The sequence below is a fragment of the Lonchura striata genome, chromosome 13, assembly GCF_046129695.1.
Source record: "Lonchura striata isolate bLonStr1 chromosome 13, bLonStr1.mat, whole genome shotgun sequence".
NCBI classification, from domain to species: domain Eukaryota; kingdom Metazoa; phylum Chordata; class Aves; order Passeriformes; family Estrildidae; genus Lonchura; species Lonchura striata.
In genome coordinates, this window is record NC_134615.1 from 3128863 (window position 1) to 3153715 (window position 24853).

The 24853-nt window shown below is 48.4% G+C and overlaps 2 protein-coding genes across 2 annotated transcripts in view; one reads left to right on the forward strand and one right to left on the reverse strand.

Annotated features, from left to right (window-relative positions):
• Positions 1-24853, reverse strand: part of LOC144247087 (hydrocephalus-inducing protein homolog) — a 261188-nt gene that overhangs the window by 225162 nt on the left and 11173 nt on the right. The gene's annotated exons all lie outside the window — the stretch shown is intronic.
• On the forward strand, positions 2771-24102 carry LOC110483528 (hydrocephalus-inducing protein homolog). Its single transcript, XM_031505830.2, has 13 exons — positions 2771-2854; positions 3564-3670; positions 4773-4886; positions 6819-6938; positions 8709-8843; positions 10262-10461; positions 13530-13654; positions 14939-15143; positions 17928-18111; positions 19219-19318; positions 20536-20654; positions 21831-22051; positions 23946-24102. Exons 2-13 carry the CDS (start codon positions 3599-3601, stop codon positions 24043-24045), a joined length of 1695 nt encoding a protein of 564 aa, XP_031361690.2. The 5' UTR covers positions 2771-2854; positions 3564-3598; the 3' UTR covers positions 24046-24102.

The window sequence follows — 24853 nt, forward strand, 5'->3', positions numbered from 1 at the left end:
TTTTTTTTTCGGAGAGGAACTGTCTGCACTAAATGGGAAGGTATGAATTACCATCTTCAGCTTTTTTGAAGGGAAACAACTATTCTTGTGTATCTTCCAGAAAATCCATCTTTATGAAGATTTTGATACTGCATACTTCCAGCCACTTACATTTAAAATGCCGAGATTTGAAACAGAGAATCATTTCCCCTGATAATAGTGGAAACTTGAAGTGATCAGTGATGACTCCCAAAGATCCTATTCCCCATTTTATCCCAGAATGCCCAGAAATGAACCTAAACTGACTCATTCAGTGTGGCTCTAGAATACTAATGCTTTACATAGAGCAATATCTAGATCTGACACAGGTGCCTTTATCACCATATTTTAAGCTTTCATAAATACTTACAGAAAGACTCTTCAGAAAATGCTATAGTAAAGTCAATAGTTGAAGTGACAATTTCCTTTGAAAATCAGTAACTTCCTTGTAACTGAGTTTTAGTGTGCTTTTCTTGCCTGTCTAATTTGCTTCAAGTCCTCTCCCCTCCCCTCCCCTCCAAAATGTGTCAGTAGTAGAGGTAGGTAATGACTGAAGGAGGAGTGGAATGACAAGGATTTTTTTTCTCCCTTTATCAAATTAATACATATAAAATAATAATTAATTATGTTACTATGCTGCCGGGTTGGTATGCTGTGATTTTATCCACTGACAGTCTGGTTTTTCTTTCAAACATGAAGGATTATTTATTTTTTATCTCTTTCAGGATATTATTGAGACTGAAAGCTCGGCTTTGAAAAATACTAGAAAACCCAGAATGGTAAAAGTTGTAAGGTACAAGGATATAGCCAGTAACTAACATATTCAAATCATTTGGGTGAATAGTCAGTGTATGCTGACAGGTGCTTGTTTAGCTTGAAGTTTGAAAGGGGAGGAAGCAATTGCAGGAAGTAATCCTTATCCAGTTGCTGAAAAATTAAGTCTTTCTTAAACTGGGAAATTTACCCATGCACTACCATCTTCACTGCTCAGATTAATAAAAACAAGGTTTTATGGCTCTTTCCATGTAGTCCATAAAGTCTGATGGATTCCCTGTTTCCTACTTGATGTTTAAAGGAAATTAATCTCTTTCCACAGGTTTTCTAACACCACCTCAGTTGCCTCAATACTAGAATGACAACACTCAGGAGATTTCTTGATATCCTCAACTGTAGAAGTTTCCAGAATCTAAAAGTCTGTCAGCACTGGGAAGATAACTTCAAGTAGCATTCTATATCTGCTTTTAGTAGATCTCTAGAGGAAATTTTGTGGAATATCCCTGTGTCTGTCAAGTAACCGCAATGCTTTATAAACACAGTTGCTTTAAGCATCAGTTATTCAGACAGTTCTTCTAGTGACTGTCCAGGAGGTTCTCAATTTCCTCTGAAGTGCACAGGCAAACTAAGAATAGATGTAATTTTTCAGAAGAAATTGTCCTTTTCTCCCTCCTTCCCTCCCACCCCACTAAAATCACTACCAGCCACTTGGACATGCTATTCTAGTGTCCTGAGGCATTGCTGCATGGAAGGGGAAAGATCACAGGTCGAGCCACTTGGACATAAAGAATGAACCTAGATCAGAGCCTTTGCTTCTCCCTCCACTATGAGGCTGAAAAGTACTTCTTTCTCTGCAAGAATCTCACTGTTTTAATTTAAGTGCATGATTTTAGATGCTTATGGGGAGACGTGGCAGAATGGAAGACTAGAGCTTAGAGCAAGACATTTTAAAAACCAGCCTTCTGTGCTCTGCCTTACAGCCTGCTCGTTGAAAGGACATGCCAGAGTCCAGGTTACAGACCAGACTGTAAGTATCATGTTGTTCTTGTATTTTTTTTCTGTATTTTCCAAAACACAGTCCTGCAATTTCACTTCAGGTGGCACATGTGACAGCTGTCACCTAAGTTTCATGAAGGCCAAGAGAAATGGGGGAGAAACCACATAAAAGCTAATGGCCAGCTATGCTATCCTGAGACCTTATGGCTACCTTATTTTTTTCCCCTGGTTGGCTGGAGTGCAGGTTCAGTTATTTGATATAGAAATTTACCTGTTTAGCTATTTAATTTAACTATAGCAGAAACAGAATCAAACCTTAACTGTGTTTTGCTTTGCTTTGACCCTAGAGGGCATTTGTTTTGACTCCATATTATTAAACTTGCCTTGTTTCCAAACGGAAAAGTCCTACTGAATCACACTTCATCTACTTTCACTCAAGTAAAATCTCACTCCTTTTCTCCTCTCCCCGGACTAACTCGTAACTAGGTTTTAAACAATTATTTTGTCAATAAGGATCATTCTCTTAACCCCTTAATTATATTACTGACTCATGGGAATGGTTTGGATTCTAACCTCTGTCATCAATTTACAGCTCAGGTTCTTAAGGAAGCACCCTGAAAGAGATGATGCCTATTATTCTTAGCTCAAGTATGTGTTGAATATCAACTGTGCACTTAAAAGCTGCTTACACCACTGAAGTATAAAAATAACTGTATTTTCTTACAGATACAGGCTTTGAAATTCCAGATAAATTTGTGGCTGGATATGCTCTTGACTCTAATGAATACTTCAGAGATTTAAATTGAGTTGGTAATGCAATATAGGTGCATAAGAAATGTTTGTGCTTCACCTTTTCATAATTGCAGGACATTCTGAACCCCCAGGATGGTGAGCAGCATACAATCTGCAGCCACATCTGAAAAGAAAATAACTTGTAATTTGAGTTTAATTGGATATTTCTCTGTCTTGGTTCAATCCCATGTTGCTCTTCTGTCACCAAGTCTTTAAAGCGGCCGTACAGGGACTCTCTGTGAAGGTTTTCCATACGCTTCTGGATAACATGGCTGTAAGATCTCTGTTCCCTTATTCCATTACAGCTTCCTTAGGCTTCTCCAACCTGAAGGCAGACAGAGCTGATTTTCAGGACAGCTGCTGGGTTTGGCTTTATTGTGGATACATTTTTCTCCCTTAGCCTTGTTTACTTCTCCCCAGACTTGAGATAACAGGACAATAGTGTCACCTTTATCTTGTCTCAAGTTCCCTTAGGTGGCTTAACTCACAGTCCTGAATTCCAGTCAGGAGGCATTTTCAGGGCAGGGTGGGCTTGGGTGGTCTCAGCTTCTTTATTCAGTTTTGTCACAATGGGCAAAAAGTCTGCTATAGCAATATTTAAGCCATTTGCCATAACATTCCAGTCTCTCTCAAGTCCTGTGAGGAGCAGCTGAGAGAGCAGGGCTTGTTTAGCTTAAAGAAGAGGAGGTCCACTCGAGCTATTTTTAAGTAATATTTAAGCTACAGCTTTGTCCTAACTATTATTAATGTTCAGCTTTTTAGCTCCAGGTTTCAGTATGAGCCATCTTTGAATTGCACAACATAGCCATGTAATTCAAATAAAGTCCAGCTAGAGGCCTAACAATAAAAGCTTGGCTATTTATGCCAAACAAGCTCTCGGCTACTTTCAAATCATATAAAATTTTTAGCACCAGTATCTCCCTTAAATCTGCCATGAGTTGGGTTCTGGATTTTCAGAGTTCCTTGTTGCTCCTTTTGTTGAGGCATTGTCGCTCATCTGTGACATTCTCCCTTGAAAATGGCTTCTGGATTCCCGAGAAGGACACTGACGCCTCATCTTTTGTCGCGGGAAATGATGAAATCTTTAACTGTAAGTACTCACTGGGGCTGTGTTAAAGCTGGAAACTCCCCTCGTGTCCCTCCTCTCCCTGCCCCTGTTGTCAGCAGCGCTGTGAAGCTGCAGACCCCCTCGCCACCTCTTTGTGCCCTGCTCCTGGCTCTTGGTGGGGGTGTCCTGGTGCAGCAGGGAAGGCTGTGTGATAGTTCAGGGACAGTCCAGCATCCTGCCTGGCTGTGCCATCGGAGCCAAGTGAAAGCAATGTGCAGCTGAAGCCCTGAGCAAGTTCTTCTTTCCCTTTCCCTTTGCCACAGCAATTCCTTCTGTCAGGCTGGACACTCACCTGTGCTGCTCTGACCAACCTGCCCGTGGGCACCTGGGCATGTGGGGGAGGGAAGCTCAAACTCTGCCCAAAGCCTTGAGAGTCACGGCTGGTCCCAGCTGGAAGAGCTTCCAGGCCAGCTGTTATCTCTCATCTCCTGTGTGGGTGCAGATCCAGCCCTGCAGGCAGCACTGGAGTCAGGCCACAGAGGTCCCTTGGTGTCTGGAGCTCACTGGAGTGAAGATGCCCCACTGCTGAGGCTCTGTCAAGGAGATCCCTCTGTTTTCTTCTGTGGAGGAGCCTGTGAGCTCAGACAGAGAAAACAAATACTAATTGACAGGGAGAACTAAAATTTGGAAACAGTCCTGTGCACCTCACTCTTGGTACAACATTCCTTTCTTGCTTCTCTTGGACTCACCCAGCAGTGCTATCTCCTTGCTGTGAGTTTTGAGTGTTTTGCAGGGATGGAGTTAGGGGAGTTTTGAGAGCTCCTCCCCACTCTCAGAAAAGATCAGTGCGTCAATCCAATGAAGCGTAAGAGGAAACAAATGCCCAAAGAGCAGAAATCCCCAAACATGTCACAGCAGATCACAAAGAAGCTAACGGGACAGAGCCATGTGGTTGGAGTATGTGTATTGCGCTTTGTATTATTAATTTATTGATGCTAAGTATTTCAGCAGGAAACTTCCAGGGCTTCTAGGACTGTCCGAGTGGTTGTGAGCACAAATTATTCACCAGTGCCACTTGTTCAAGAAAAGCCTTTCTGAACAAGGACATCTCTGAGGCTCTAGCTGGTGTATTTTTGCCTTTCAGCTGCTTCCCTCTAAGTTCCTGAGGGAGAAGTTTGTCAGCACGAAGAGCAGCACTGGGGGGAGTATTCTGCCCAGAATTGGCCCATCTCGAGACGTGAGTGGGCCTCATCGAAAGGTAGCCTTTTCCTGCTCTTTTCCTTTCTCTTTGAAGTTTAAGAGGGTGTATGCTTGTGACAGGCTTGCCTCCAGCAAAATAGCTCAGTGTTCAGGTTCTATTGTCATTGCAAACTGCTGGTAGTGGTGAACAGGAGTCCTGATCTGCACTAAGCCAACACAAATAACCTCTGCTGAGGCTGCTGGGGTGTGCTGGAGTGTAGCTGCCATTGCTCATGGGAGGAAGGCTGGGGCCACAAGGGCACCAAATTGCCATTTGCCATTCTCCTGCTGAAATGGCCACCTCTTGCTTTGGTGTGGTCACCATGAAATGCTCAGGGTCACAGGATTTCTTCCAGAGTGGCAGCGTTGGCCTTTGAAGGCTGAGGATCTGCAGTAATTGCTTCAGATTTAACAAAGTGCAAAAATGGTTTGGGTTGGAACAATGTGTTGGACCCTGACAGGGTGTTAGATTTTGCAAGCTGCCAGATGTGCACGGGACTCGCCCTGGGCAGAGGGGAATGGATGTGCTTTGTCTGGATCAGTGCCTACATAGCGGTGTGTTTAAAGCTGCTTTTCTGGTAGGACTGGCTCAGTATAAAGCACAGTCCAAAGGGGTAGGTGACCGAGGTGGGCTGTTGAGCAGGAAATTGGCAGCAGGAGACATGTAACTCACTGGTTAAGGATTGCCCTGGAGAGGGGCATTGGGAGCACCTCAGGGGCAGGGTGCTGCAGCCACGCCCTTCAGCAGACTGTGTCTCCCGTGAAGTCACGCAGGAGACCTGCTTGAGTCTCTGGAGTGACAGCAGTGTGGCTGGAGAAGGCAGACAAAGCAATGTCTCTGCTCCAGAAGCATTTGCTGTTGTTGTGTCATTCCAGACATGCCTCTACAATGGTATTAAATAAGATAGCAATAATTACAAGAAAGCGCCCATTTAAAGCACATGGAAAAAGAAGATACCAACTCTTCTTCTACCAAAGTTGCCGAGAAAACTGCTGAATCTTATCCTCATTCAGCATTTACCTCATTTGTCTTTTTATTCTTGTCTTTCCCTCTGTTTGAAATGCACCATCTTTTAAGCACAATTAAACGGGACAAAATCATCCAAGCAAAAGAAAACTGTTTATTAGTAACGATTCAGCTGAGCTGGGCGTGTCTCCCATCCGCTGGAGACAAGCAAACACACCCTCGGAGAAAATGGCAATCTTTCTATCCCCTCTGTACCCAGCTGGGGCGGTCCCTGTCCCCTTTCCTATTGGATGGGTACTCAGGAGCTTCCATTCGCTACTGACCACCAACTTTTCTGTCCCCTCCCCTCTCATCCTACTTCCTTTTGGTCAGGTCTTCAACCCTGTTCTCACTGCAACACCCAACCTGAGCAGATCCAAACCATAAACAACACATAGAACCAACAAATTCCATTCTTTTGCTTAATAACCTTTTGGCTTTAGCAAGATATCACCTCATCTCTCACACTTCCTCTGGTACTGTTTACTTCTTACTGATGTCTAAGTTCTAGAGCAAAAAAGATACTTGCAGTTGTGTGGGCCTCGGTTTCCCTGTCTCAGAGTAAAGGACATCTCAGAATTGTTTTCCATGGAGACTCCTGTAAACCCATGGGTTTTTCTACTCCATGAGTGTCCCAGAGCTCTGTGACCACCTGGGCACAGGGCTGTGCTTAAGGTAAGTGCTACCTGGCATTCTGGAGAAGGAAACCTGGAGAAATACATGCCAAAAGAGCAGCTTGCCTTGCTTGCCTTGAACCTGCTCTGTGTTGCCCAGCAGTTCTTGATCAGCTCAGAGCTCAGTAGGTGAGCTACTGTTTGCCCAGTGTGGGCTGGGCAGATGTGTTTACTCAGAGCCTGTACTTCACTGGGGGTCAGTGTAAGATTCTCCTTTGTGAACCTTCCTCCCAGCAGCTGAACCTCTCTGTGTTCTCTCTTTCCTCTCCAGCTGCCATCAGCTCCCCTGAAACAGAGCTTGTTTCAGGTTTCCCCACCAGAGATGGTATTTCAGAACTTCGTTACCCATGAGGCCTCTGAAATGGTGGTGTCTCTCATTAATAACAGCAAGGTGAGTGCTGGGGTGTGAAGGTTTAACATTGTGCTGGAAGAGGAGGGTGGTGTAATTCCCCTAGTGTACAGCAAAGCAAGTTATCTACTGCAGGAGATGCAGAAGAAAATACTTCAGCACCTTTGTTCTGCAAGATGGAGCCGAGACATTTCCTGTACAGGGAATTGTCCCCTGATTTTGGCCATGTATTGATGGTATTTATTCCAAAGGAGTTTCCTTCTCTTGAAAGCTCTGGATTGATGGGAATGTTGAGTACTGTGCAGTTCTTACCTGCTCTCATGCTTTGCCTTGAGTCTGTACCACATCCTGTGTCTCCTTGGGTAATCTTGGCTCCTAAAATTTGTAGGAATCCCTGCCTTTCTCAGCCTGTTTGTCTCCCTTTGTGCAGCTCACAGTCAAAGCTCAGGGGCTGTGCCTTCTCCACTTTACGCGAGAATCACTTATCATTAATGGCTTTGGCACTGCAGGAAATGTATTCTGAAACAGCCCTGGAATCAGACTGATGTAGCAGAAGCAGCAGGAGGCCTTTAGGTGCCATTTCAGGCTCCTGCTAAACTTCATCCAGCTCTGCTCAGGTTTTCCAAAAGCAACATGGCGCTCTGCTGTTCCTTTGGAGAACCACAGCACATCCAAAGCCATGTGCTCCTGGAGGTTTTCTGTTCACTTGAAGAAATTGTGATTGTTTTGTAGTTTGCCAAGAGAGTTGAGAGAGAAAAAGTTGAAAAATGTCAGCAGTTATGTTCCACTGTAAAGAAGACAACTGAGACCATTTGAATTCCAGTCAGGGAAACACTTTCTCAAATAAGGCTTGTACCAAGAGTGGCCTGGTAGGGAGAGACAGGAGGGAATCAAAAGCATCTGGTTCAGACTTTTGGAGAGCATTTTGGTGCTCAGGGGTTGATATCTGTGTGCTAGAAAATGCATGTATGTTGTGTCTGTCTATCCCAGAGGGCAGAACCTGGCTTGCTGGCTGCAGGCAGGAATGCCCAACAGCCCAGCTTGCCTGCACAGGCAGCAAGAACCCCTGGAGAGCCAAGATTGGCTTTAAATGCTGGAACCACACTGTCAGTCACTGCTGGTCATCTTTCTCCAGGCATAAAATGCCTTTGAAGCCCATAGTCGATAGGCACAGCCTGTCTGTGTTTCTGTCACTTTTGGCAAGTTGATTGCTGTCATAATTTTTTGATTCTTCCTTGCTGCTTTACTGCCCATTTAAATTCTCTTTGTCATCTCCTTGGTTTAGGAATCGTCTTGCTGTATTCCTTCCTTTGCTTTTATTCTCAGTAAGGGCACAGTGTTTGGTCTCCTCTCTTGCTGGTCTGTCTGCCTGTCTGTATCCCCAGAACTGCCCTACCCAAACCTGATCTGCTAGATTTTCTTCCTTCCCACAGGATAATGTGCTGTTTTACTTTCAGGCAGCACCTTCCCCCTCTGGAACATGACTGCATGGCTGTGTGGTGGCAGAAGCCAGCAGGTTTTTTGATCTTGTTGAATATGCAGATGACTTGGTTCAGGTGCTGTGTCTCCATCCTAGTGCTGACCTGCTTGGCCCTTCCTTCCCACCAGGCACTGCCCTACTGCCCCTGGCTAAAATGCTGGACCCAGACAGAAAGGATTCAAGTTCACCCCTGTGAATTATGTGCCTGTACCTCCACAGCTGAAAGTGCTTTGGAAAAGGAGTCAAGGAGGGATGTCACAAGGACACGGACAGGTCTTGTCTCGTCCTGTTTCCACAAGTGGCAAAATGATCATTTCATATCTTTCCTGCAGTTTCCTCAGCTGGTGAAGATCTACATGGAGAGCTCACCTTATTTCCAGCTCATGTGCTCCAACAATGTGTACCGTGTTGTGACGCCGGGTGTGCCTGCCCATGTGCACATCCGCTTCACCCCTGACGAGAACAAGGTGAGACTGGAGGAGCCAAAACAGAATTATCTCCAAAGCAAGCCATTGTTCCCTGCCCCCTGGGTACATCCCATTCCATGCTGTGAGCTTGGCTCCAGGCCATGGGCAGGCAGCTTGCTGCCAGTCACACCTTGGCATGTGCTGTCAGGCACTGCATCCAGGCCTGAGAGGCTCTGCTTCCCCTCCCTGCACATTCCTGAGCATTCCCAAGGGAAGGTGCACAGGGAACAGTATGAAAATGACAAAGGGGTGTTGACAGATGTTCAGTCATTTCTAGGTACAGTGAAAGGAGCTTAATTATTATGGAAAATACTAGAGGAATTAAGAGGTCAGAGAGTTTTCCTCCTTCCTGACTGGCAGCAGCTTCTCTGCCTCACCCGGGGCTGGAGCAAAGATGATGCTTTTTCACACCCTCTGTTCTCCAGCCTTGCAGCTGTGCTGTCCCAGAGCACAGCTGACCATGATACAGCTGCAGGGCCAGGGCAGAGGATGTGCTGGGCCTGTGAGCCCGGCCTGGCACAGCCACACTGGGCTCTAGGTGCCCTTAGCCAGCAGGAGGTTGGTGAGCTGCAGGGGACTTGGACACCTGCCTGAAAGAGCTCGTGTAGGGCAGGTACAACCTGCAGGCAGACCCGTGAGCCCAGAGCCTGTGGCAGTGACGCTGCTGTGGCTCTGTCTTCATGCCTGTCACTGTGGTGGCTCTGTCAACTGGCACCCATTCCCTGCCAAACCTGCTTTTATGAGGACGTTTGAACACCAGTGCTGGGGCCCTGGCAAGTCTGATCTCAGTGCTGTGATCCGGAGGCTTGTTCATACAGAAGGGTTTAGGACATGGCATGGAAGGGAGGAAGCCTTGCAGGGAAACAAAGAGAGGCTCTTTCCAACAGCATCCTTCAACCCCTTAGCACTGTTCTTCTCCTGACTTGGTTGGAGAGGCAAAGTTAGAAGGGAGTTCGAGCCAACTAATGTTTCTACACCAGGTCAGAGGTGCAGGAGCTCTTTGGGTGCAGCTGTTTTCTCATCTTCCTTTTGCTGCTTAGAGTCAGTTTAACGCTTTGTCCTGTTCTCAGACAGCGGGAATATAGAAACATAAAGAGGAATGTCCTGTGTTCCCTAGCTCCATGTTCCTTAGAAGGGACTTAGGAATTATTTAACATTATTAAAATTTAGAGTAAAAATTATGGTGGCCTAGGGTAGTCCTCTGTATGATCCAAGTGACACAAGAGCTTAATGCCACAGAGATAGGTTTTGCAAAGTGCACTGGTGCCTTTAAAATGTGACGTATTAGTAGGACTTAGTGTTCGTTTTAGGGTGGGATAGGTAAATGGATGCCATTGATGAGTTACAGGAAATGGTTTTTCTTCTGCCATGGGGATGGCACTAAATATCCTGTGCTGAGCTAGTTTCTTTTCCTGCAGGATTATTTCCACGAGCTTGTCTGCAGCAGTGCAAGGGAAAGGATAGTTGTGCCAATTCGGGCAGTTGGTGCCCGAGCTGTCTTGGACTTCCCCGACCAGCTGGACTTCCCGTTGTGTCCGGTCAAGTACAGCAGCCAGAAGACTCTGCTGGTTTGCAATGTCAGCAACCAGGCAGCTCGTTACCAGCTGAGCACCCAGAGGTGAGGCAGTCCAAAACACCTTTGGGTGATAACAGGGCTGGGAAAGAGCAACAAAAGGAACCAGAGCATCGCAGCTGCTGCCCTGCAGCCTGGCTGGAAATGGGCAGGATGAATGGCATCTGCTCTTGCTTTCAGTGTTCTTAGCAGGATGCAGCCTTTGAGCTTTCTCTGTCCCAGATTTCCTCCAGGGTGCTGGAACATGTTAGTAGCTGGCTTGCACCCACCTGAGCGCAAGCAGCTTCTGAAATGCTTACTCACCACTGTCAGCCAAATAGACCCGTTCTCTGGGAGGCCACAGGCACGTGGCTTTCCAGTGGTCCCTGCATCAGATGCCCAGCTTGAGCTGTGCTGCAGGCATCTGGTGCATTCCTGTTACTTAAAGCTGATCTGATTGCCCTTGTCAGCTGAGGACATCAGTCACCTCTTCTGTTCCATGATAAACCTTTGAAAGCCAGTTTAAAATTTCAAACAGATGATTTAAATCTCTGACTATGGTTGGGCCCCCTTTCACTGAGATTTATTTTTAAATATTCTGAAGTTCCTCTGTTTCTGCTGTTTTTTCTTTTTTGTTTTGTGTTAAATGTTTGCCAGAAGATCATGCATTCTTCATTGGGAACTTCCATGAAGGTCGAGCTCCTCTAATGCCTATCAATATACCGCATGCTCATAGCTACATGCACAGGTGTATAGGAAATAAGACATATTTGGGGAATATGTGAAAAGCAGTTGAGCTGATTTAGAAGTTAAAAGTATAGAATAACTTGCTGGAGGGGACCTCTGGAAATCATCTGAGCAGACACACTGCTCAAAGCAAGAGCAGTGTCTGGGGATTGCAAGGTGCCATTGGGAGATCTGGACCTGTCTTTAGATGCCGTACAAGGAAACAAAGATACAAATGGACCTAGTTAAAAGGCAGAAGAAAGCAACCTGTTAAAACCCCCTCCAAAGCTTATCTTTTTCTGCCTTTTGGGTACAGCAGTGATTCATTGAAAGGGCAGATCTAACAGGATGAGAACTGTCTTAAGGGAAAGCTCACAATTTACAGATAAAAGGCCAAAATTGAGCCTACCAGCCCCATCTCTTGGCAGTGGTTTTCATTTGGTTATTACAGTGTCAGGGATGTCTTCTTCACAGCTCTTCTATCTGTGGGCTCGGGGAACAGCTTAATGATGTTGGCTGAAATTCAGAGAAGTTAAGTTTAGCTGTAGAGCTTGTGTCCTTGGGTCTTGGGGAGCCAGGTCTGTGTGAGAGATGACTGCTACAGCAGTAACAGAGGAGTCTGCTGGGTACAGCCCAGGGTGGGATGTTGGAGATGCAGAGGCTGATTTGCACTCAGTTTTTCAGTCCTGAAACTGAATCCTGAACTTGGCTGGATACTCTTCTCCTGATAATTTGAAAATAAGAAGACACCTCCTTTCTCAGGCAACCCCTGAAGTCACCCCTCAGAGTGTTATTCCCATCCTGCCATCTGAGATCATGAGCATGTAACATGTGGCAGCAGTGGGAAGGGAATGGCATGGAATGGAATGGAATGGAATGTAATGTAGTGCTGAAGTGTGGCCAGGGATTCCCTTAACTGGCAGCTTCTCTGTTCTGGTGAAATTCCTGGCAAAAGAATAGGAAAAAATCCCGTGCCTTGCCCACACCAGGCACTGATCGCCCCAAGCCCCAGCAGAGACCTGCAGCAGTCCTGGCATCACCCCTGGGGCAGATGCAGGAGCACGTACACTGGCCTGGCTTTGGGGACGGTGGGGCCTTGTCTTTCCTCCCTTCCCTCCAAAGTCTCACATGCAGCACATAAACATTGCTGGCCCAAGGCTTCCTCATCAGCCAGTAGTGATGTTCTCACTAGTGGTAATGGGAATAGGTCAGGCCCATCATTGCAGCAATAGATCCTTAATGAGCAGAACCTGAAGCAAAGTTCATCAGCTGTCACTACTGACATGAAGTTCAGTTTGCCAGATGTTCTCTTTGTTTTTGTGTGTGATGCATTCATCACCCAACTCCCCAGATTTTAAGTGACAGATTGGCCACCAGCAAAGCCCCAAGGCCAGGAACTTTTGTTTTATCAGTGGGGCTGTAGAAGAGCACAAAGCCCAGCAGCTGCTGGGCAGAAGCACATTTCCCCTGAGCTGTCCCTGAGCATCAAAGCATGGAGTCCTGTGTTTGTCAGGCAAGAGCTGTTTACCTGGTGACCAATCCTAATTGCTCCTGTTAAATCCAAAGTGCACCAACACATAGCACAGAGTTTCTTTGCTGGGCCAAGCAAGCAGTTACCAGCATGCATGACAACCCAGTGTGCCAGACTGCATTGCTGGTAAATACACCAAAACTTCCTGTTCCACTTCCTTGATGTGCTGCTGCTAATGGTGATTCATTTAGCTGGGATTGGATCCTTCAGTCTGCAAATGGCATCCTCCTTTTGGGTTTCCATGTCACTGTGTTGCTCTAATCTGCATTTGCACTCTTTCAGAGCTTTGATTGCTCCATTTCTTAGCACAGCTTTCATCGAAATGCTGATAAAATGTGCCCTTTTTAGGCTAAATCAGCACATTTTCAAGGTAAAATAAACCAAAGAGCCACACTGCAAATTCAGCAGTAATTATTCCTTGGTCTTCAAGGAAAAGCTCCCTCTCCCTGTCTGATTCCTAGGCTGTAATCTCACAGGACAGGTAGTGCCCTAACATTTGCATCTCTTGAGATGAGGTTTATAGGCAGCAGGTAAAGAGAAATTCCTGAGGCAGTCGGTGTCAAGTTGTGCATGCAGATAGTTCTGAACCCTCTCTGTGCTTTTCACAAACCATGATGGGATTGCTGGCAGTCGGACCCTTGAGTCTCATTGCAGAGGGCTGAGTATGGGGGACGTGAAGTAATTTTATCCCACAGGATCTTGTGAGGGCTGGATCTTCTTAGAGGTGGGTCAGTGGCTGTTTCTGATTCAGTCTTTTCTGTCTGTTTTCTGCTGACTGTGGTTGCTTTTCTCCCTGCTTGCCCAAGTGAGCTGCACTGCAGAAGGAATCTCATCCCCAGGTGTGCCCCCAGTCCTGATCCCTCTCTCTGTGTTGCAGTCCTTTCTCCGTGGTTCCAACCACAGGAATTCTGGGCGCTGGTGACAGCATGCAGGTGACAGTGAGATTTCACCCGCTGAAGACTGGTGACCATTCCGGGTCCCTGGTAGTGTGCTGCAACACGGGTGAGTGAGTGCTGGGCCCTGCACGGGGCATGGGACAGTTCTGCACCATCACTCCCTGTTGTCCTATCCCCCTCCATTGCCTCTAGAGGTCCCTCCCCTGTTCAGCTTTACCCCAGAGAAAACTGAGAACTCCTGGTGTTTAGGGAGTTGACAAAGTGGATCCCCTCTAACAGGGGATGTTGGGAGTTGCTGAGTGGAAGAAGGAGGATCCCTAATTCTCCACTGTCATGTGGTTGTGCCTGGGTGAAGTTTTATTTTATTCCTGGGCAAGGTGAGGTGTGAGGTTTCCATCAGACTCTCTCCCATACAATGTGTGGCGTGCACAGCTCTGTCCCATATGGTGCTTCTCCACTGGCGTGTCACAGACCCTTTTTCTTGTCACCCTCTACACATATATGTAGTTTTTGTCTAATAACATTTTCAGGCCCTCAAGTTCCTGACTGGTGACAAATCAAGACAGATTTTTCCTCATCTCCATTTCCTAGGCCATTCATGCTGTTGCAAACCTCTCACATCTATCTCCCATTTGATTTCTAGACTGAGGAATCCCATTCAGTGATCATACAGAAGCTGCTCTGTACTTACTAATCTTTCCCTTGTCCCTTTTTTATTTAATTTGCAATGCTCCAGCTTGGTTTTTGAGATCAGAACAATAGAAAATATTTCAAGACTGATGTGGCTGTGGGTTTGGACAGGGAGATGATGATGATTTTCATGGTGTTCATTTTGTAGTGGTTTGTCATATTACAGAGCTGGGCTGCTTGTGTTTCCTCACCTGTGTCCCCTCCTGCTGTGGGCTGTCACTTCATTTGTTCCTCTGGGCCTCCTTTTGCTGCCCGCATGTCCCCAGGTGTATTTGCTGGTCAGCAACAAGGGATCCAAGGGATCAGGAGAGACATGAGTCTCATGGGATGCTCAGGGGAGACCCTGGGCAGGCCAGGACTGAACAGGGCTCCTCAGCATCACCTGAAGGACTTTGGTGCAGAAATCCTGGTGATCTGAGTGGGTCACTGGAGGAGCACACGGACCAATCTCACTGTACATACTGTCACCTAGGGGCGAAATCTCTACAAACACACTGAGAAATAAAGAGTTTAAGGAGGTGCCCAGGACATCCTCACTCTGTACACCCAGAGCTGTCAGGATGTGCTAAACGTACTGATCCACAGAACTGCTCATTCAGCTAAAAACTGTGACACCTCCTTCTGCAACCTGTGGTTTGCTCTGTTCCTTGTGTTTCTGTCAGCCAGGGAGCTGAGCAAAGACTCCTTTGCTTTGTTCCAGGTGAAGAAAGTATCCACACAAACCTCCATGGACAAGCTGTAGATCTCAAGATTGGATTGAGCACAAATTCCGTGGACGTTGGCAAGACTTTCATTGGCATGTCAAACCACACAACCGTGTTCATTGAAAACAGGAGTAACATCACAGCCCACTTCCAGTGGAAGACTTTGCCTACTGAGGAATACGAGAATGAAGAGAAGAGGAGGTTGGTTTGAAAGATACCTTTCAGTGAGAGACATGGCCCAAGACTGAAACTGACGTGTGGCCTCAGAGGGGTGTTGGTGCTTTTGAATGGTTTAGGCCAAGTAAACCATCCCTGGCCCTAGGGTGTGTGTCCCTGGGCTTCAGGAGCTCAGCACTGAGCATTCCAGTTCCGTTTATACTCCAGCCAAGGATGGCATTTTGGGAAGGAAAGGTTGATTGCAATGACTGGATTTCCTCAGGTTCTAATTGGGCTTTTGCCTCTCTAATCTTCTTCCTACATGACATAGCAACATCCTTAAACATTTCCTGAGTTGCCAGCCCCTCTTTCCAAAGGTGATGCGCCCTCTTTTGTTCCCTTAGAAGCTCCATGCCCATCCAGGCTGGTTGTCTTCCCCATCAGCTCATCTTTCAGCACACAGGGACAGTTTGTTCCTGTGCCTTCAAGACTTCTTTCTTGAAGTACATCCATCCTTCCTGGACCCCTTTGTTTTTAAGGGCTGTTTGCCAAGGTACTCTCCAAATCCATCTCTTGAACAGGCTGAATCTGCCCTCCAGAAGTCCAGAGTGGAAGTTTTGTTGATGCCTGTCCTTATTTCGCTGAATATTGAGAACTCTATTCTTTCACGGTCACTGTATGGTGAACAGATGGAGTTCATCTAGTCATTAGAGAATCTCCTGGTGATATCCAGTACCTGGACCCCAGGGAGGCAGCACACTGCCCTGTGGAATGGATCCAGTCGATCTGCAGGGCCCTCAGCTCCCCTTAGAAGGGAGTCACCTACTACCACTACCCTTCTTCTTAATACTTGAGGCCGTGATGTGTCTGACAGACAAATGCAACTGGGAGACTCTCCAGACAGAATTTTTTCTTTAGTGTCATCTGCCAGACACTCTAGAGCCAGGGCCTCATACCTATTCTCTCAGGGCACCTGGGTAGGTGATGGGCATCAGGACAGAATTTTTTTACCTCCCCAGTAGAGACCCGTTTCCATTCCCCACTTTCTCTTAGGTCTCCTCTTGCCTGATCACAAGAAGGGCAGGACTTCTGCTGAGCTTCTCTGAGGACTGGACAGGTGTAACTCCACCAGCTTATTTCTGTTTCGCTCTCCCTGATGCTCCTCAGCCTTTCCACTTCTTCCTTAAGTTCTGACACTGGACAGAGCAGATCATTCTCCTGCTGACACCACACACAGGTGTCTTTCACACTGTTCTCTGATATCAGTACCAGGCTCAGACCCTCCCTGCAGCCAGGGGCCTGGACAGCTGCGTCCTTCTTGGGGGGTTCAGTTTGAGTTAGTACATTCCTGCTGGCAGCAGCAGCAATGACTTCTCATGGTTTGTAAGCCGTTTCTGGAGGAAAAAAAAAAAAGGCAGAAAGAAGAATGAAAAAAGGGGAAAAAAAAGGCAAGCACCTCAAAACCAGCTAAAAGACACAACCCACTACACAAGGAGGGTGGGTGGCTGCACTCTTTCTGCTCAGCCACGCCAAAGCTGAAAAAACGCTGTGCCAAAACTGCTGTGCCAAAACTGCCGTGGCAAGCCCCTGGTTGCTGCGGGCCAGGTTGCTCGCACTCCCCGGAGCTATTTTACGTTGCCTGCAATGGACCAGGAGATTGACCCTCGCCTGCTTGAATGGCTGGCGAGAGGGTCCTTTGGTGCCCTGGGCTTCTTGGTTTTCCTCTGTTCTCGATCTCCTTTCCTCCTTCTCTATCTCCTTAGTGCCTGATTTCCATACAAGCTCTGCGTGTTAAAAGAAAATCCTTTCCTGGCTACTTCCCTGGGATGTTGTTTTCATTGTTTTCCCACTTGCCTGCCTCAGCCTGGACCCCAGGTGAGCCACTCTCCCCTCAGAAGCAACTATGTTTACCCAGAGTAAACTTCAACTTGGCTTTGGTTCTGTGGGGTGTGTTCCAATTACATGTGTTTTCATGCCAGTTTGTGTCCTAGAGTGCCACCAGGACATCTTGTTCTTCCTTACTTCTGGTCTTAGGGATGGTTTTAGCTCCAGGGCCACTGTCCTGCTGTCAGAGAAGCTTTTGAGATCTCAGAGCAGAGAGGACTTTTTATGAGAGGAGATAGTGCAGGACCCTTTCCCTCTCAGGACATTCTACTAGCATGCACTGGGATGGGACCCAAACAGCTCTGGATCATGAAAAGGCCTCTCCAGGAGTTTGCTGTTTCCTCCTGCACAACAAAGTCCCTTCCCCTTTCAGAGCCTCTGTTTTCATGCATATTGCATCTAAAACCTTGACTGTCACTGAAGGGATGAGGTGCCTGAATTCATCCATTTCCTTTGGAAGTGCTCTGGGATGCTCTTGTGAAAGCAGAGTAGGGAATAGGGCAGGTCCAAAATGGCAGAAAGGAAGACTAATGCTGGTAACATGTAGCTGCAGCCCAGCTTCACCTCCCCTTCCGAGGGAAGTCCTGCTCCATGATTTTTATCTGCCTCCCCCTGGCAGCTCAGTGGTAGGAAAAGCTAACTGAGGTGGCTGCTGGATTCTCCCTCAGCTGTGGCAGAGGCTTTGAGCCAGGAGGTTCTCTTGAGGGATACTGGCTTTGGAAACCTCTCCTGAGCTCGCAAGTGTGGAATAAAACTACCTGCTGTGCCAGTGAACAGCAAGTTCTCCTCTGATCCATGTGGGACCCCCATGCCTTGGGGTCAGCCCTTGCTGGGGAGCTGCTGCTGCTCCTCCCCAAGTGCTTTCCCTCCTGCACTCACACTTCCCTCTGCAAATACGTGGCTTATTAAATGATCTGCTGGCCTTTTCTCTCCCTGTGGCTGCAGGCAGTACTTGCTCAGGTGCCGAAAAGCGGTGTGCCTGGAAAACTTCACGGAGGAGAGAAAAACGGAGAAGGGCTCTTGTAAAGATCATACTTCCCTCCTGAGGAATGTGGTCCAAGAGGAGATGGCAAAGATACAAGAAGACCCCATGCTGTTCTCCAGTGCCATTTTTTGCATTGAGCCATTGGTAAGTGATAGCTGAGAACCTCATTTTGCTCGTCTTCCTCCTCCCCGTTTTCCTCTTCTTTCTCCCACCCACCCTATCCCTGGCCCCTCAGCAGATCCTCAGCTGGCTGGGTGTGCTGAGAAGGAGGACATCAAGTTTCTGGTGCGGCTGCAGAGCTCCCTGCTGGAAGCATTTCTGCCCTGCAGGCTCAAGGCAGGGCTGGGAGCCTGACAGAGCCGAGCTCTGCTGCCAGGGCTCGAGCTCAAGGGCGCTCTGTGCTGTCCTTGCAGTGTCCACGGGGAGCAGTTCTTGTAGGCAGGGCTCCCCCGACACGTGGTGTGTGGGGCTCAGCAGAGCCTGTTGGAGTTCTGCCAGTTCACATACTGACCTCAAGCTTGCAATGGTTCGCTGGAGGCCAAATTCAGCCCAAGGTTAATTATAGAAATGCCAATCCCCATCCCCATGTTGTGCACTATTTCTGAGTGTCCCTTCCAGTGTCATCTGAGAGCATGGACACGAGGGTGGAACGTTGAAATGGGCCTTTTGAGTTCTCTTGCACACAGGGACAGAAAACCTTTTCCTTTTCTGTTTGTGCAAGCAAACTGCCACGTCCTCCCACCAACCCGAGCCCTGATTCTGAGTACTGGCATTGTGAGAGATGCTGAATGCCTGGTGTCTGCACAGTGCAAAATCCCTTCTCATCTTGGAGTAAACCCCAGAATAAGCCCAACCTCTGCATTCTTTCAAAACGGGTTAAACTAATACTTTTATTTCCAAGGAAGGGGATCATGTTCTCTTCTTGGTTACTCCTATGGCCTCTGTTGGCCTCCTATGGCCCATCTAAGGCCAAGAGCCACCAGTGCACAGTGGCAGTTGCATCCCACTGTAGGTGACAGCAGCATGATGTGACCAAGAGCTTGTGTCAGAGCAGTAGGAATATTGTGGAGAGTGGGAGCTGATCAGCTGAGCACTGAGAGCTTCCAGCGGTGTGCTGAGCTGGGTTTGGAGTGCTTCCTTGTGGTGTTCACTCATCGCTGATGCTCTAAATAAAGGCTTACAAGACTGTGGTTGAAAACAAGAAATGTGAAGTTTGAAGATAAATGTTTTGCTGTCCCTTTTCTGTTCTAGGAGGGAGAAATTCAGCCATATAGTTGGGCTGAAATCAAGGTGACCTTCAAACCCTTAGAGGCACTGGAGTACCAAATTATGGCTTACTGCAACATCTCAGGTACAGCTCCTTTCCCCTGCTGCTCTCAGCCACAGTGAAGCCACGGTGCAAGCCTGAGCCCACTGGGCTCCCCTGTAACTGCTGGGAAGAGTCCCTGGCCAGCAGGGCAGTGCTGGCACATCCCCACTGGCCCTGCAGCTTCCAGGGAGTCTCCTGTGCAAGGCCAGGGCTCAGAATCCTGTGTCTGGGTTAGTGATCCCAGAACAACCCAGGCAGTGCAGGGAGAGGTTTTCCTGCCATGGCTTTGCCAGCATTCCCTCAAAGGCCAAAGAGCTGCAGAGCACAACAGCTTTAGTGAACAAGCACTGAGCCCCTCTAGGCCACTGACCTCCAGGATGGGTCCATTTGCCATGGCTCCATCATCAGGTGGTAGGAGCTGAGTTAGAAATGGGCTCCCTGACCCTGGATCGCTCCCACTGCCCAGGCACCACCAGACCAGAGTGGCTGAGCCCAGGGTGTTTGTAGAAGGAGCACCCTTGGCCAGCACTTGCTTCTGTCCCTGTGTGGGAATTGTCACCTTGCAGCTCAGCCTGTGGAAGTAGAACACAATGTGCTGAGTGCCAGAAGTTGAGGATTTTGGCAACAAAGTTGTGTGCCACTGGGCCAGGTAGTTTGGTAATTGCCAAACTCTTGATGAGCTTTGTGCCTGCACTGAATGGATTTCTGAGCTCCTCTAAGTGCATGGGAAGGAAACCACAGAATCACAGTATGGTAAGGATGGAAGGGACCTTAAAGGTCATCTAGTCCCAAGGGCCCTGCCATGGGCAGGGACACCTCCCCCTAAACCAAGTAACTCCAAGCCCCATCCAGCCTGGCTCTGAACACTTTCGGGGCTGGAACCTCCACAACACTCCTGGGCAATATGCTTCAGTGTCTCACCACCCACACAGTAAAAAATTTCTTCCTAATATCTAACCTGAATTTCCTTTCTTTTAATTTATACCCATTACACCTTGGCCTATGACTACAGGACTTCAGAAACGTTTTAAACTCAGCAGACTGGTGGCTAAAACTGGAAATCAGCCCAAGGAATGGGTTAGAAATTGCAAGTCAGCCCCAAGAGATATCTCCTGAGGGAAGAGAAGGGTCCATATTTTCTCCTGCAGCATCAGGAGCTGGTTGCATCCAGCTCAGAGTCGGGGACTAGCACTGAGGCAGCCTGGAAAATGCAGTGTAACAGAGGGAATTATTGTACTGAAATGGACATCTCTCCCCAGGCCGTGAGAGCAGGCTGCCCCTGCACCTCAGAGGGGAAGGCCAAGGACCCTTGGTTGAACTCAGTTGTCCTTCAGTGAACCTTGGGAACATTCTTGTCAACAACCCCCACATCTGTGAGGTGAGCAGCAGGGCTTGGGATGGATCCTGATGGCTCCTGAGGCAGCAGCAAGGCTGGTGGAGCTGTGGAATTCCTGCCAACCTGGGCAGTTGTGAGCAGGGAATATTTGATGTACTGGTCAAATCTGGAGGGGTCAGAAAGGTGTGTCTGTTGTTCATGAAGCCCCAGTCCCTGCTTTTGGGCAGCCTTCCTTAGGGATCAGCTGGGAGGCTTCCTGCAAAACAACCCCTTGGCACATGAGAGCAACAGCGGGTCAGACAGCTGCACCTTCAGAGGCTTTTGTGGCAGTGCCAGACACAAGGCACCTTTGTACTGGGCTGTTGAGAAGCAGCTGGAACAAACTGGCTGCGTTTGGGCTCTCCAGTCCACTGCAAACAGCTTCCAGTCAAGTGTCTCCTGCTCATTCCTGGAAGCCACAGGAAAGCCATCCAGCCTCCTGGTTCAGTGCTGGGCCTTGCAAAGGGCTTGGGAATTCTTCCCCTTGCTGACCAATCCCTCACCACGCTTTGGCCTTAGTGCATTTCTGACTCTAGAAAGAGAAACGTGTTCCTGGGAATAAAGCAAAGGATTTTTCTACCTATTTTCCTCCCCTGACAATGGTGTCAAGTTTTACAAAAAAACTCATGAGAGAGCAACTGAAAGAGGTAGAAAATGAAGCACTGCCTCATGCCAGACACTTTCAAAAGCCTGGCTGGGGAAGGCAAAGACACACAGATTTTTCTTACCAAAAGATGGTGCTGTCTATATATTTAAGACACTGATGCCTCCTAATGAATGTATTGTTTTCATGGTGTGAGAAAAGGTGAATGAGTAGATGGTACTGTTGGAGCTGTGCTCGCCGGGGCAGCAGCAGCTCTGTGGTGATTCACTACGCAGCTGCAGTCACCCCACGTTGCTGTCAGGGCCAGGTCTGAATGAGCTTGGTGGTGCTGACCAGAGGCGACTGCTCTGTGTCCATGGGATAACCCCAGGGTTCCAGCAGTTATGTGGAGTTACCACAGCTTTGCATGAAAACCTAAAGGCAGACCTTGTCCTGTTGTATCTTTTAACTTCTGCCATTCAGCAGCACATAGCACCTTCTGCCATTTCTGGGTCTTAATTGCATCATTAGAAAATAACTCTCACAAAAAGGCAAGATTCCATGTATATTTCCATTTTGCTTTCTTGCTGCTGCAGGTGAAGCTGATTAACCAAGGGGCTATTAATGCTCCCTTCACCTGTATTCCTTCAACTACAAATGTGGGCTTCTTCAAGTTTGCACCTGAGGAGGGCATCATTACACCAGGCGAGATCCAAACTATTCAGATCTCCTTCAGTGCCACCGTGCTGGGGAGGTTTGAGGAAGAAGTCCGGTTCAGTGTGGCTGGATCTCCTGTGCCTGCAATCCTGACCATCAAGTAAGGACTGTGGGAGCTTGGTGGGCACATCTGGGACATCCCCCACCTTCCTCATTTGGGGGCTGAGCAGAGAAAAAAGGTGTTTCCTGAGGTCTTAATCTCTGCTCTGATCCTGGCATTGCCTTAGTGTGAGGATGCCTCCTGCCCTGTGTGGTACCCAGGAGCTGGAATGACTCTTCCCTGCAGGGATCTCCCTCTGCCTTGGGCCATGGCAGGCAGTGGGATGGATCAGCTTTGGGCAGTAGCTGCTCTGGCATGTCCCCCCTGAACAGCCAGCAAGGCCCCCAGGGCTTTGGAGGTGGGCCAGCCTGGGTGACTCTGCACCAGCAGCAGTGTTTGTAAAAACTTGTGTTAATAATCCATCCCAGATGGGCAGCAGCAGCAGCCTCACCTCACCTCTCACAGCCATGCTGTGGGGCACAAGCCGTGCTCTCAGCTCGTGTGCAGAGAGTGCCCTGGGAGCTCCTTTCCACAGCCAGGAAAGGGCTGATGTGGGAGACAGGGAACTGTGCAGCAGGAACTGTGCCAAGGACAGGGGCGTCATCCCATGGGCTGGTGCCATGGCAAGAGATAATCCTGGCCCAGCAAAAGGGACAAGGGCTGATAGCAGGGGAGGCAGAGCTCAGTCCTCAGCACCACAGCAGCATGAGGGCTTGTCCCTGCTAGCCTGAGCCATGTGCTGCTGGGATCATGTAGGGTAAGCAGGAGAGTTGATGCTGGCTGCTCGGGAGCTTTGGAGCTGGGCTGCTGCTCTTGGGAGGCACTGGGTCAAGGCAGTAAAGAAATGAAAGCAATCTGCAGTCAATTATACCAATAAGGGAGATGGATTAAAAAGAGCAAGAAAGTTACTACTTAGCAAGAGAAAAGTAGTGAGTAGGTCTGCCTATAGTAGAGAAACAATCATGCTAGCTTTGTTTTTGGAGGAAAAGTGATGCTTTTTTATTTTGGAAATCAAGAGGGGACCTTTGACCATCAAATAATTGATGCTCCTCTGTCCCTCCCCCAGATTGCTCATGGGATTTTATTACATAAGCAGCTTTCTCCTTGAGCAAGGGCAGGTGTCTCTTGTTGAGAGGTGTAGAACAGAGCCAGTGGCAGTCCTGTGAACACAATAGGAGGCACAGTTCACTGGTCCTTGATTTTTAACCAGAAGGCAGAGTGGGCATTGATTGGCATCTGCCATGAAATAAACTCGTGAGTGTTGTGCAGCTTCAAGTGCTGATTTTCAGTTGGTGACTTTTGGAGTCTGTCTGCTGAGTTCAAGGACAGGTGAGGCGCTGTGCTAGATGCAGGACACCCTTGTTTGGTTGTTGAAGCTATTGCTCTTGGCTGTGCCAGCTGGTGCACTGCTGACAAGCTGGTCCTTTCCTCTAGGATTCATCTGTCCACTGTGTAGAACTGTTGCTGCTCTTTTCAGAGGATGTTTGGGGCTCAAAACTGTCTGTAATAATTGCATGGGTCAAACTCTCCGGAGAAAGCTCCTCCATGGGAGCAGCAGTTCCAGCTCAGAAGTAGCAAAGCGGGGAACCTGTGGCTGGAAAGGCTGCTTACAGAAGTTTGTGGAGGCACCTTTATGTCCATCACTTTACAGATGGGGAAACTGAGGCACAGGGCAATGTCTGGGTGTGTGTTCAGGGTCCTTCATGGGGCCACCAGCAACCATGGGGCTTTTCCTGCCTGCCCTGAGCCCAAAGCCCCATCAGTGGCTGTTGGCTGCTGGCCACTTGGCTTTAGCTGCCTCCTGTCCACAGGGGCCCTGTGCTGAGTACATGGTGGTGTGTTGATTTGAGCCCCGCAGTGCCCCGACACCAGGTTTTATGCCCCCAGGCCACAACACTGGACCTTTGCAATTCCTTTAACCAAGCCATTTTCTCCTCTGTCCTCGCCATTGCAGGGGCAACGTCACTCGACCAACTTTACACTTCGAACTCGATGAGCTCAGCTTCGGGGACATCTCCTTTGGTGAGTGTTCCCTGGGCTGGGACACAGCGTGAGGGATCTGTGTGTTCCACAATGGAGCACTTGAACATCAAAGCATCCCTCGCTCTTGTTCTGCCACAGCAGCCTCTTCAGGGTGTGAACTCCAGGGCTGGTGCCTCAGGTAGCCTTTTGCCATTGTGAGATGAAATAGAACCAAGGCATAGAAAGTCAGTATTTTCTGGTGTCTCTGTCCTGCTTTAAAAGACAGATGTCTGCCAAAGAAGGTGGGAATCCTCCTGGAATGGAAAGATGACCCCCTCCCCCCAAATTCTTACACCTCTGAAATTACAGGGCTCACAGGCAAAAACATGGGAAAAGCAATAACAGTTCTTTACTAGAATATATCAGCACAAACAACAACACAATAAACAGAAGTTTCCAACCTGCCAAACAGCGTTTTTCTCCTTTGGTGTAATTATGATCACAGCAGGAGGAGGTGAAGGCTCTGGCAGGGCAGTGATCCCCTCCCAGCCGGCACTGGCAGGGAAGGAAGGAAGGAAATGGGAAATGCTCCTTTTGCAAACTCACGGGCAGAGGGGATCTGGGCACTGCCCAGCAGCAGCAGGCAGGAGCGGGGAAGGCAGGCAGGCTGGATCCCAGCGCTGAGCCGCAGCCCAGGGCAGTCCCGGGCCAAGCACACAACCTCCCGCAGCAGCAGCAGCAGCCGACCTTCCATCCCGAGCGGGAGGAAGGGAAGCTCCGCTCCCTGCCGAACCTCGGCTCCGGCCTCACAGCCGCCCACGGCATCACGCCACAACTCCCAAAAACTCCGAACGGAGAAGCCCACCCCCAGAGCCAAAACCCCCCAAGACCCCTATCCCC